The sequence below is a fragment of the Crinia signifera genome, chromosome 8 (genome assembly GCF_055691185.1).
Source record: "Crinia signifera chromosome 8, ASM5569118v1, whole genome shotgun sequence".
Lineage (NCBI taxonomy): Eukaryota > Metazoa > Chordata > Amphibia > Anura > Myobatrachidae > Crinia > Crinia signifera.
This window is the reverse complement of record NC_139224.1, coordinates 173,173,528-173,187,763: the sequence shown is the minus strand read 5'-3', so window position 1 is coordinate 173,187,763 and position 14,236 is coordinate 173,173,528. Positions and strand designations below refer to the sequence as shown.

General features: G+C 42.5%; 1 protein-coding gene across 16 annotated transcripts in view; it reads right to left on the bottom strand.

Annotated features, from left to right (window-relative positions):
* Nucleotides 1-13: 13 nt before the first annotated feature.
* NEXN (nexilin F-actin binding protein) overlaps nt 14-14,236 on the bottom strand; it is a 67,848-nt gene continuing 53,625 nt past the window's right edge. For 15 of the 16 annotated variants that reach the window (XM_083157806.1, XM_083157816.1, XM_083157801.1 and 12 more), the window contains 4 exons: nt 9,146-9,367; nt 8,549-8,734; nt 463-817; nt 14-378 (listed from right to left, as the gene is read on the bottom strand). In XM_083157806.1, coding sequence (XP_083013932.1) covers nt 365-378; nt 463-817; nt 8,549-8,734; nt 9,146-9,367 — 777 coding nt within the window. In that variant the 3' untranslated portion in view covers nt 14-364. Of the gene's footprint in view, nt 818-8,548; nt 8,735-9,145; nt 9,368-14,236 lie in introns of all 16 variants that reach the window. The other variant, XM_083157807.1, reaches the window with a different exon arrangement.

Sequence of the window (14,236 nt, the reverse complement as noted above, 5' to 3'; positions counted from 1 at the left end):
TCCAAAGACCAAGGATAGACAAACTGTTTATTAGGAAATTGAGGTATTGAATTCTACTTGAAGTCAAACTTGAATGAAAATTCACCACAAATTCCTAACCCAAAATATTTATAATAGAAAAGACAAGTTGGTGACGGACATACAAAGGCAATTTATTATACTATATAAGACCCCGCTGTTTTTTCTCCAATGTGCACGGTTTCCTGTCCAGCATCTATTCTTAGCTGCAACAATGCATTGCCATGTAACAAGGCCAGTACTACAGGAATGGCAGATTAACGCAACAAAGCTTCTCATGTCCCACAAGAGGAAGGGGCAGCTGCGGGGACAGTCAGAAGGAAGTCCCCCCAGTAAAAGCAGGATGTTAATAGTCGTCAGCTAGAGCAAGGAAAGAGAACAGAATGAGAATAGGTTCTGTGGGTTAGACAACATGCAATGGATTCCTGAAGCGCTAGTTCTTACTTTCAATGCTGAGGATACAGCTGCTGGCTGCGGTTCCCCTGCTGTTCACTACTTTGCACATGTATTCTCCCTCGTCCTCTGGGAAGGTTTCGGGTAAGTATAGACAGTATGTTTCTCCTCTTTCGATATACTGATAATCTTCAGAGTCCTGCAGCATCTCCCCTTCAAACCACCAGGTCACTTCCGGTTTCGGCTCTCCGGAGATTTTAACTGTAAACCTCACTGGTTCACCATCCACTACAGACATGTTCTTTAAAGGTTTCTTAAACCAAGGTGCTCCAGAACGAGCGAGTTCTTCCTCTTCATATTGTGAGCTGTTGACACTGGCGGAGTCTTCCTCCTCCTCTTCTCTCTTCTGAAAGAACATGTAAAATTTAACCCAGTGCTTGAAGCAAATACATGCATTTCTCCTCCCTTTCACAAACTGACACTGCTGAGACCAGTCTGTAGCTCTTCACTGATGGATCACTGTGAGGAGCTGTGATCAGGAATTGCCCAGCCTGGCAACGATACCTCACAGTAATGCATCAGTGTGGACATGGAGAGAGTTGGCTAGATCAGGAGATGGATGAGTAAACTACTTGGAAAGATGAACCTACAAGGATCTGGAGATAAGAGCTTACTCGCACTGAGGGAGGAGGGGGGTGGGTTGCACCATCTATGGTTAGGGTGGTTGTGTGACTGGACTTCTGTTGGGCACTCTCCAGTGCCTGCTGCCTGTACTATGGTAAAGTGGTCCTTAGACGCAGTCCTCCAGGCACACCCAACGGTCCTGGTTTTATGGCTTTTCCAGCTTGCTTACTTCTGGTATAATTAAGCGAACAGGTAAAAATGGAGTCCCCCTGTGCATAAACCTGGATAGCCATATAACCAGGACTGTTGAGGACCACTACTGTGGAGGTAAGCAGCATTGTTTTTACTGATATACTGTAGAATAGTGGTTCCCAGCCGTTGACATTTTCCATGTCACCAGGCTAAATTACTTGTCATTTATATCCTGACCTTTAACTATTCCACCTGTGGATCTTTAATTTCTTTTGTCCTGGCCAATGTGAAATGTTTGGGATTCTTGTGGAACAAGGTTAGGAACGGCTGATACAGACGGTGGTATTCAATTGTTTTTCACCAATATCTCAGCTCCCCATCCCTGGGGGTGATGAGTGGAAATGTGCAAATGCTTGGCTAAACCTGACCATAATGAGCACCATATGTGCAAAAAAAATAATCAATTCATCCTTTAGATCTCCTGTCCATTTTAGATGGGATATTGGTCATGATATAACAATTTATTACCACTCCGTCTGTAATCACACAACCCTTAACTTCAATGCCATGTTTCTTCCACAACTGTGATGCTATATTTTCTCTGTTACTGCCTAGCCGTAACTCCACACCTGCAGACTAACCATTGCTCTAGTGCCTTGATGGCTAACCTTGACACTCCAGCTATTGAACTACACATCCCAGCATGCTCTGCTTCAGTTTTGCCTTTTGGCCATGCTAAATCTGATGCAGAGCATGTTGGTATGTGTAGTTCAACAGCTGGAGTGTCAGTTAGCCATCAAGGCACTAGTGCAGGCATGGCCACACAATGGCCCACCAGCTGTTGTGAAATTGCAAGTCCCAATATGCCTTGCAACAGTTCTGCTATTAGGGAATGCTACAACTATTGCAAGGCATGCTGGGATTTGTAGTTTCACATCAGCTGGAGGGTCACTGTTTGGACATGCCTGCACTAGTGCATAAACCTAAAGGTGCCCACACACTAGAAAGATCTGCGATCTTAAGATGTGCGCATAAATTAGTCTTAATCTTTTTTTTCTGTCCTGGACAAAAGATTTCAGGCAAGCGCACATCTTTACCAAAGATTTTTCTTGCGTTCCTACGGATCTTTTGTTAAATCTTCTGATCTTTTGTGCAGCACGTAAGATCATCAGTAAACATCGGACTATATTTTGGCTGATTTATCGGAAATCGGCCCAAAAATCGTTCTAGTGTGTGGGCACCTTTTAGGATGCCAGCAGTTCGTGTGCTGGTTTATTGACCAATGTTGGGATTCTAGTGTCTGCAGTCTTAACTGCGGTTATCTCAACCACCACAATATCTGCAATTTTAAGCCTGTTACTTGAAAGAAACAATATTGTATTATGCAAAACCCAGTTGTAACTGTTGTTGAAGGAAAAATTATCAAGTTTAACTGGTCATTTATACAGCTAAGAATGAATTTCCTTGATGTCCAGTTAGAGTTAATTATATTAACAGTAAGCTTAGTATTGACTCCAGGTGGCTACTCCCACTAGCATTCTTGAAATTATGCTAAACTAAACAAGGTGAAAATAGAGAGAGATCTATATATACCTACATAAATAGGAGTGCTACACAATTGGATGAATACACTATGCAATTTTGGGATGATTTCAGCACTTTAGGCCGATACTGGGTGAAATAGTTCCAAAATTGCAGGTGTGACATCTGGTTTGATGCGCGGTCCTGAGCGCATCGGACTGGATCAGGGAGGTCGGACGGTCAACACATAAGACCACGTCTGACCTCCCTGTATGCATATGCCTGCCCACCTGACAGGCATATGCATGCAGAGTGACCGGGGGAGCAGCGGGTCGGGCAGCAGGTCCCTGAGCGCTTAGCTGGCGAGTGCTGACCTGGCCGGGTGGTGTGAGCAGATATCGGGCAGTGCAGTGGCGGATATTTAGATTTTTAAAATACCTGTCAAATGACTGGCCGTTCTCTGATTGGCTCTTTTGACAGGTATTTTGAAAATAAAAAGTGCCAAATTGTATGTGAGCCTGCCGGGCGGCTCACAGGGGAATTGGGTCCGACTTGTCGGCCTAATGTATGGGGGGCCTTTAGTCAATATATTAGAAATTAAAAAAAAAAATATATATATATATATATATATATATATAGACAGGTAGTTTGGCGTGGCACTCGGAGAACTGACAGAATGAATGAATCACCACACGGTTTCCAACATCAACGTTTCATTTCTATCGAAATATCGTCAATTTCGATAGAAATGAAACGTTGATGTTGGAAACCGTGTGGTGATTCATTCATTCTGTCAGTTCTCCGAGTGCCACGCCAAACTACCTGTCTACATTCTGTCTGCATAAGACGGCAATGAAGGCACCGGAGCAAGATTAATTTATTCAAGCCAGTGCCGGGACACAAGCTAAATTATATATATATATATATATACACACTTCGAATACGTTAATATAAATAAAAACATACGTTACTTAGCACGGCGTCCCCGATTTTGATCGTATAGCATCGCATGCAATATAGCGGCATGCGATTTGATTTTTAATTGCACAAGAACACTGATGGGTGCTTACAATGTTAAATAAACACCCATTGTCAATGCCACCCCCACTATAAACACCAACCCAAAGCATGGCGTGCATAGTGGTACGCGTCCTCCGACCTTTTCATACCCCTACTATCCACGTCGGCGCGGAGTTGATTTTAGATAGTGTGGCGAGCCACCGATCCCAAAGCGTTTCGAGCGGACACGCATTACTGTACATGTATTCCCCGTCCCCTCGCGGGGCTCGCCACGCTTTGGGCTCATATTCCGCGTCCCCTTGCCACACTATCTAAAAACAAACCGACGTGGATAGTGAGGGTATGAAAAGGAGGACGCGTACCGCTGCGCTCGGCACGCTTCGGGTTGGCGTTGATAGTGGGGGTGCCATTGACAATGGGGGTGCATTTAACATTGTAAGTACCCATCAGGGTTGTACAATTAAAAATCGCATTGCATGCCATTTGCTGGCATGCAATGTTATGCGATATTTCATTGTACAAGCACTCCTGTTAAATTAACGGGAATATCGCATCGCACACCACAAAGTATGGTATGCGATGGGCGCCGTGATAGGAAATAAGTACCAATTATACATATATAGATTTATTTACAGTTTTCTTATATATCGTAGCAGATTCCGTTGCGCTTTACAATAGTAGACTGTGATAAAACAAACTGGGTAACAGACAGACTTGGTGGTAGGAGGGTCCTGCTGCAAGCTTACAACATTGCACTTTGCTGAATTAATGTTAAATTCAGATATAGTTAAGTCCTGGAAAATTTTTAGAGCTCCACCATTTTAATACAGTGTCAATTGCTTGTTGATATAGAGATTCTCACCCTTGTATTTTTGGGGTGAAAGGGAGATCCAAAATTGCGGAAAGAAATTCCAATTGCTGCTTAATGCTTTTGATGCAAAGTCCACCGGCAGCAGTGGGAGCTGGAACTCATGGACGGCTCCAGCTACACCCGCACGGCAGCAGTGGGAGCTGGAACTCATGGACGGCTCCAGCTACACCCGCACGGCAGCAGTGGGAGCTGGAACTCATGGACGGCTCCAGCTACACCCGCACGGCAGCAGTGGGAGCTGGAACTCATGGACGGCTCCAGCTACACCCGCACGGCAGCAGTGGGAGCTGGAACTCATGGACGGCTCCAGCTACACCCGCACGGCAGCAGTGGGAGCTGGAACTCATGGACGGCTCCAGCTACACCCGCACGGCAGTCGTCTCCTGACGAGCTGCCGCTGTTGGAATCAGCAGGGATCGGGCCGTCCGTCTGTCTGTCTGTCTCGTGATTGCAGGACACCGCAGCAGTGGGCACAAGCTTTTTTCCGGATCTCGGTATAGGCAGCAAACCAAATGGCCACAATCAGGGTTTGAACGGAGGGCTCGAATATAAAACAAACAGGGGAATTGGAATTAAAAGCCCCAGATTCTTAACGCGTTTCTCTGCAATATTTTTCCAGGACTTGGCTATATCTGAATTTAACATTAATTCAGCAGAAAGTGCAATCTATATATGTATAGTTGTATTTATAATAATTATAAGTGTGTATATATACATATATTTTTTATTTCTAATCTATTCTCTAATTAACAATACATTTTATAAATATTCATCCAATTGTGTGGCGCTCTCATATTTATGTATTCATCTTTATATATATATATCAAAGAAAAAAGTAGTACTAGCGCTGGTAAGACACCTCCCTCATAGAGCTTTTATTCACAGTAGTTGTACTGTTTGTAGAATTCGGTATCCGGACTATTGTTAGACAGCACTTACATAGACAGCCATTACATCGACACCATTAGTTCGACAGCTCAATAGGTCGACATGGTTTTAGGTCGACATGTCATTAGGTCGACAGCTCATTAGGTCGACATGTTTTTTAGGTCGACAGTGTCTATGTCGACAGTCAAAAGGTCGACATGGGTTTTTTCACTGTTTTTTGAGCCAACATGTGCCGACAGGCGGTATTTCATGCCCTACTATCCACTAGGGCGTGGTGGGAGAATAAAATAGTGTGCCGAGCGCAGCGAGGCACCGTGCCCGAAGCATTGCGAGCGATGCGAGGGGCTGCTGTACACTTCAAACTGTGTCCATGTCGACTGTGTCGACATTTCGGCCAAAAAACAGTGAAAAAACCCATGTCGACCTTTTGACTGTCGACATAGACACTGTCGACCTAAAAACATGTCGACATAATGAGCTGTCGACCTAATGAGCTGTCGACCTAATGACATGTCGACCTAAAACCATGTCGACCTATTGAGCTGTCGAACTAATGTCATTAGGTCGACAGCTCATTAGGTCGACAGAGCTGTCGACCTAATGACATGTCGACCTAATGGTATGTCGACCTATTGAGCTGTCGAACTAATGGTGTCGATGTAATGGCTGTCGATGTAAGTGCTGTCTAATATCCGTCCCAGACCCGTAGAATTCACGCCTCTGGCTTGTGCACAAATCCCCTATTTCTAGAGTGGCAGCTCCTCCCCTCTTGGTTCCTATTCCCAGGAACACAGTAGTTAAAATCTGAAAAAAAATTGAGATGGGCGCCTCCTTGTGCACTATATTAGAAATATCTAGATCCCTCCACCAATATAGTGAAAAGGATACCCGAAAAATGAAGGTGTACTGTCTGTAGTGGTCTTAAACCACTATATTATGAGCCTGATAGTAGAAATTCCCACGAGTGTCAGGAACCCTTGGTCATATTCCAGAGATATTTTTCTTGGACAGGTGGTTTTAAATTTCCCAGGACCTTGACCATATCCTTTAGTTTCTAACTTCCGGTAGAAATTTTGTAACTTTGCTTCAAAATCTCTTTATATGGTGCTGGTGCTCTTGCATTGGCACGTTGCGTACCTGTAGACTTGCTGCTGCAAGCTGAATATGGCTGCATGTGTCTTTGAGTCGAAATTTCTTCCGGAAGTTAGAATCTAAAGGATATGGTCAAGGTCCTGTGAAATTTAAAACCACCTGTCCAAGAAAAATATCTCTGGAATATGACCAAGGGTTCCTGACGGATTCAGTAGGAAATCCCGGCGGTCGGGATCCCGGCGTGCAAAATCCCGACGCCGGAATCCCGACAAGGGGGGGGACGTGGATCGCCCCCCCTTGCGGGCTCGCTGCGCTCGCCACGCAGCGGGCCCGGTGCCTCGCTACGCTCAGCACCCTAATTTATTCTCCCTCCAGGGGTGTCGTGGACACCCACGGAGGGAGAAACTGTCGGAATTTCAGCGGTCGGGATTCTGAACGCCGGGATTTAAACTGCATCCCGTTCCTGACACTCGTGGGAATTTCTACCATCAGGCTCATATAGTGGTTTAAGACCACTGCAGATGGTACACCTTCATTTTTGGGGTGTCCTTTTCACTGTATTGGTGGAGGGATCTAGATTTCTAATATACTGCACAAGGAGGCGCCAATCTCACATTTTTTTCAGATTCATCATTATATATATATATATATATATATATATATATATATATATATACACACAATGCAAGAGGGTCCGGCACTCCCCACTGGCTCCTGCTCCGCTAATGCACCTTGACCTGGGTGCCCGCTGTTCACTGGAATTCCAGTGCAGGTATGCAGTTCAATAAAGTAGTGTCACTCCAGGTACTGAAAAATATCCTTTTACTGCATAATGTCAGACATTTTTCAGTACCTGGAGTGATGCTACTTTATTGAACTGTATATATATATATATATATATATATATATATATATATATATATATATGTATACTCACCTTTTGTTGAAGGAAACTACCTTGCCCTTTAATTTTTTTTATTTTTTAAATTACAACTTTATATGTTAAATTGCCAACACCAACATTTGTAACAATATCAAGTCACAGCAAAAATATTTCTGTGATTGAAGGTTTCCAGATGAAATTAAATCTTTACTTGTTATGTTCAATTTTTAGACCAGAGAACTCACCCTCCAGTGTAATATACAGAAATTATACATTGAAATTGTCATCATAGTACAATCACAATATCAATTGACCACAGTGTAGATATATACTGAATTGCTAATAGTGATCTAATGCAGTTTGGAGGCATCTGCTTTAGAATTACAAACAATGTTTTACTTTGCATTTTTCACACCTTGGAATGCAGGGTAAAGAGGGTTCTGCAGCAGGATGGACATTGTTCATAACTTCCCTGGCCATCATCTAGATATAGTCTACTGAATCTCCATGTGGTAGATATGTTTACCACACAGTGATGATTATGCAGACTCTGGCTTGTTTCTTATGGGCCTCTATTTGCGTACTCACTTGGCTTTTGGTGACTAAGGTACGAATGATGTCCATTCTGCTGCAAGTTTTTCCCAAACTCTCTTTACCCAACAAGTTGCCTCCGCTTCAGTAGAGTGGGCTCTTGGAATCTCCAACATGTTGCGCAGATGAAGATGGTATTGTGATCCGTCCCCTATTAGCTTCTGCCTAACGCTCCCTGGCATACTTACCATAGAGATGCCAACAGTCAGGATTCCATCGCTGGCATTGTGAGCAACGTCTGACCATTGTTGGTATTCTGAATACAGGCATGCCAACGGCCGTATTCTAACCAGATCCTGTTTAGATGTTCTATTTTTTAGAAACTACTTGGGGTGTCACACATGGAGACAGACCGACATACCATCATAGGGAAAGTTTCTAATTTACCTGGCCGTCCTTAGAAGGGGACTAAACCATTGTAGACAATTTAGTAGAAGCTGAATGACGCTTGGTACCTTTTGTAATGCAGCATCTATTTCCTTCTGTTCAAACTGCATTCTCTGGAGTTTCTGTTCCTCGATTCTCCTCAGCTCCTCCTCTTCCCGTGCTTTTGCCATCTGTTCAAATCGGGCCTTCATATTGACCTTATGTGAGAATGGCGCGTGGCTCCTTACGGCTGGTCTCACGTCAACCTCATCATCCTGTAAAATTGTCCGCGGTTAGTACATTAGGTCATCTCTAAACAAAGCGATTCTCTAGTCATCATACAAGTATGCATGTCTAGTTTTACATAGTATTCAGATAATATGCCCCTAATACATTCGTATATTGACTGGCGGATAGCGACCAGTTTGTTAGCTGAGGTGGCCAAGCTAAGGCCAACTCTGCATAATATATATTATTATTATTAGCGGTGGGATGATTTAGGGGACATCAGTCTTTTTGTCTTGGCGCTGCGAGCTGGATTAGGCCTGGCAAGCTAGCCAGATTTTAATTTATTGATCTCTAAGAAAAAAGTAAATAGTTTTGTGTGAAGTGATAGTTTTTGCTGGAGTTTGGTATTCCTGGACTAACCAGACATGGTTCCCCCCCACTTCAGCGAGTCATCTCACCTCATGAAAATGTTCAGCTTCCCGCTCCTTCAGTTCCTCGTCCGTGGCCTTTCTCCTTAACCTCTCCTCCTCAACCTTCTTCTGGACTTCTTCTTCAGACAGCTTTCCAATCTTCTCAAATTTACTTTTCAAGTTTTTGGCCTGAATTGAGCCGGTCCTTTTCAGTTTGATGAGTTCTTCATACTCTCTACTTAAAACCTCATAGCTTTCGTTTATTTCCTCCTGTATAAAGAGAAGAAACGTTATTTAACATTTAAATAATGGGGTGATTTACATACACACCCAACAGTTCTACTTATCAGGTGTATGTATGGGAGTACTAAATTAGAGCTTTTAGTGTCCAGGTCAATCAATTTTAATGTCTGCTAAAAAAAATAATTGGGAACCACTCCCAAATTTTGTTATTTTGCAATTTCATCGCTATCATGCAAGCGCTTCGCTGTTTAGTGAACATTCGCATACCGGTAGCCCCCATCTGAGCAGCCTAGATGGACAACCAGACGCAGAGCCGTCATCTTTTGGGTCGCAGTGGCTGCTTGTAACGTCACAGCCAAATGGTCCAGACACGCCTACATTATCTGGACCACAACCCTACAACCCCAAGTCGTCACTCCCTGTCGTTCCTTAGACTGCACTTGCAATTTTTTCAATGCAACTGCATTTCTGGCGTGCATGCATGTGCAGATTAACAAAATTATTAAGATTAATAGAGATGAGCGGGTCGGTTTTACTCAGATCTCAAAGCAGGATCTCCAAAACATGTGACAGCCAATAGCCAATCGGAAAAATCTGAACTTGAGCTAATTTTGGCGATAAGAACCGAGTAAATCCGAACCACTTATCTCTGATTAATGATTTGCTAACCTGTGTGGCCTATTGAATTAGGCCCGTTCTACCAGTAATGTGTGTATTTTAAACCACCTTGATTTGAAAGGAACCTCTCCAAGTTGCAGATCACATGAATACATGAAGCAAGCTAGGCCCCCGTCGTGGTCCGTTACCTGGATTAGAGATTTATTTACATGGAAACATCGATAAGTGATATTAAATCTAATATCACCAAATTTACTTAGGAAGTTTTACCACTTTGTCCTGTGTGTATCTTTATAAGTTTTTCTTTGTTTTATTAACTTTAATCTTAACTTCCATCACAGACCAAAATCACGCCTGGCTATTACATTTCATGGACAATGACATGATGATCAGTCTGCTGGATATTTAAGTGGTTCTGGTACTTAAGGGGTGTACACACGTTTCGACAGGTCTTTGATTCGATTTTGCTTATAGAAGCAAAATCGAGATCGAGCAGTTTTTTAAGACGCTTTCGATCAGCATTCGATCCGCTCTCTATTGAAAAATAGCATGCGCAGGCATGGAAAAATCAAGTTAGGTCCAGTAAATCAAATGTGTACACCATGCCTTGAATGCACATCGAAGTCGATATAGATTTGCAAAAGTACAGATTGAATGGAAAGCAAAGGCCAAATCGAAAGATGGGGGAAATTGAAAGCAAATTGAACGACTTAGTGTTAAAGGGTATCCACAAAAGTCTTTACAAGAATCTAGATTCAGGGTAATGCAGATTGAGAGAGGTGACTTATTAACCCCTTCCCGACATTTGACGTATAAATACGTCATGGCCGGGATGTACTTCCCGACACATGACGTATATATACGTCATGACTTTAAAGTGCCACCGCGTCCAGAGACGCGGTGACAGAGGGATGATGTCTGCTGTCCCTGACAGCAGACATCCTCCCTCATTGCCCAGGGGGGGCAGCTATGCCCCCCGTCATGGGCGATCGCTGTGATTGGCTGTTCAAACATAAACAGCCAAAACCAGCGTTAAACTGCGTGTAGTGTAAAAATTAGACGCTGCTGCCCCCTAGTGTCCAAAAAAAATTAAAGGAGGTTAAAATAATGATTTTTTAATAAAGTATAGATATGGTCTTTGTTAGTTATTATTTTGAGTGGTATGATTATTTGTCTCACAAGCAGAAAATGTAACATTTTGCAAATAGCAAAATGTTCCATTTTTTTACGACGTTTTGGTATTTTTCACAAAAAAAAAAAAATTGTATCGACCAAAATTTACCACTAATTTAAAGTACAATGTGTCACGGGGAAACAATCTCAAAATCACTGGGATAAGTAAAAGCAAAAAAAAGTTATCCCCACTTAAGTGATACCTGTCAGATTTGAAAAAAAGGCCTCTGTTAGGAAGGCAAAAACAGGCTGTGTCGGGAAGGGGTAAAGGCCAAAAGTTCAGAGAAACAAGATGATGATAAACTTAAATGGGCCTTTATAAGTCAATTCAACTCGAGACGTAAAGAAATTGAAGGTGTCTTTATATCTAATTGGAAGCTCCTATTAAAAGATCCTATTATTGGTAATTTATTACCAGATGTACCGAAGTTTATATAGGAGAGAGCCATCCCTTCGTTAAAACCTTGTTAAAAGTTCATCTGAAACAGCGATGCGGAAGAGTACTAGAACCAATGGTTTTCATCGGTGCGACACATGTTTGATGTGTAAAACAGTAATAGCACAAACCAGAAAATTTACTGAGTTTACTATTAATGAGAAATCCTATAAAATAAAACAATTTATTACGTGCCATTCGAAAAACATAATTTATGTTTTGCAATGTGAGTGCGGACTGGCATATGTCGGAAAGACATCCCGACAGTTTCTATAACCTAAAGAATGGCCTTTTAACTCATACCGTATCTGCCCACTTCAAAGCTCATCATTATTCGAATCCGTGCAAATTAATACATTTTTGGGGAATTGAACAGATTACATCCAATTGGCGTTCAAGCGATATAGATATTAAATTGTCACAGACAGAAATGAGGTGGAGTCACCATTTGAGGAACCTGGTTCCACAGGGACTCAACGGTGAATTTGAATTAAAACCTTTATTTTACTAAACGAGGGTTGCAAATCTGTTCCTTTTCCCCCTTTTTTGTGATGATTATTTTTTATATATTTCTGTTTTTTATGAATTTATTCTATGTGTATATTCACATTTGTTTCATCTTTTTTAGACTACCATCGAATGGAATCGTCATATCAATTTGCGCTTGCGCAATTGAAACATTATTGGAATTAGTATTGAGATATATTTTTCTAATGTACTCATTCCTTATCAATTGCGATTGCGCACTTTGTGGAAAGGTTTAAAAAAAAAATGTTTTTGTATTTTATTGTGTATTTTACCAAGTATAAATTTTTGTGTATTACATCAGCAAAATGTCAGTGACACGCAAAAAGTATCTATGGCGGCATTCAATATGACTGCTGTAGTAAAGGTGGAACAGCTGTGACATACATGGCTGATTTCACTACATGCGTTCCAAAGGATGTAGCCGTGACACGCACGGCCATCTTGCTTCCAGTTTCTATAACCGGATATCCGCGGCGGATTTAGTACAAGTGTGCCTTATGGACTTTAAGGTATAAAACTGGACTAGTTATTCACTCTACTATACACTCCTGATGAAGGAACATCCGAAACGCGTTGAGTGTTACCAGGATACCATCATGCCCGTGTAAATCATAAATATAATTTCGTTGACCCGGTAACAGGTGTGTGCACACAAACAATAGAGCGTCTTTGGGGGTCCGCAAAATGGAGAAACAAGTGGCAACGTGGCACAGCACACCATCATTTGGATTCATACTTACAAGAGTTTATGTGGCGCAAATGTTTGGCAGCAGATAAGCCCTTTGAACGAATCTTACATGCCCTTACACTGCTGCCAAAGGCAGATTGACTGTTCTTTTACTCTTCTCATTTGTAAAGCTAGGTACACATATATACAATCGTCGGGCCGTTCTTCCAATCTGGGGGCAAACGGCCGTTCGATTGTATAGGTGTGTACGCTGTCCCAATTGCTTCTGTGCGATCGATAAACGGCCAAAAACGCTCTTGGCCGTCCAGGGTCGGTCGGTCGAAGGTTCTTTGCTGCTTAATATTTCATCCGTTAAGCTGGGTACACATATGTACAATTTCATTTTTCTTGCGACCGTTCGATCGACCGAATACACGTTCGGCCGTCCAAAACATACGACCGTTCTGCGCGTACACATATGTACAATTTTACTTGCGACGTCCAATGTACTCCCGTCCAAACAATCGCAAGAAGAAGTATATGAGAGACCCTGTAACCCTTTGCCTGCTGTTTTAACTAATGTGTGTTTAATGCCTCACTGCCCAACACTTTAGAGGCATCACTTTAAGACATTAATCAATGTTGAAATTTTAATAGTGTGTTATGGTGCCCTGCAAAGAGCTTCCAGCACACTCTATTAAAACTTCAACATTGATTAATGTCTTAAAGTGATGCCTCTAAAGTGTTGGGAAGTGAGGCATTAAACACACATTAGTTAAAACAGCAGGCAAAGGGTTACAGCAGGGGTGGCCAAACCTGTCCTCAAGATCTACCAACGGTGCATGTTTTCCAGGCAGCCTGTGGATCTATAGTAGGAATGAATGCAGCAGGTTTGAAAATGTGACAGTTAGTAATGACTACAGCTGTGCACCAGCTAGGTGACCTGGAAAACGTGGACCGTTGGTAGATCTCGAGGACCGGTTTGGCCACCCCTGGGTTACAGGGTCTCTCATAATGCAGCATACCACCGTGCTTTGTCAAACTGTCAAGCATATCGATCGAACATGCGTACACACTTCACTTTTGTTCCGATATGGAGCCGTCTTGTCGGATGAAATATTAAGCAGCAAAGAACCTTCGACCGACCGACCGACCGTGGACGGCCAAGAGCGTTTTTGGCCGTTTATCGATCGCACAGCAGCAATTGGGACAGCGTACACACCTATACAATCGAACGGCCGTTTGCCCCTAGATTGGAAGAACGGCCCTACGATTGTATATATGTGTACCTAGCTTTACTGTTCCTATCATTGTTATTCTCATTTTTCATTGTTCTTTTTGATTATTGCCATTATTGATTGTTATATGCTCTTTCATAATTAATTATTTTGCTAAATTAGACCAGTTATTCATTAACACACGTCGTCGTTACTGTGTCAGATGAATGATATCGCTGGTGTGAATGTGTCCAGAA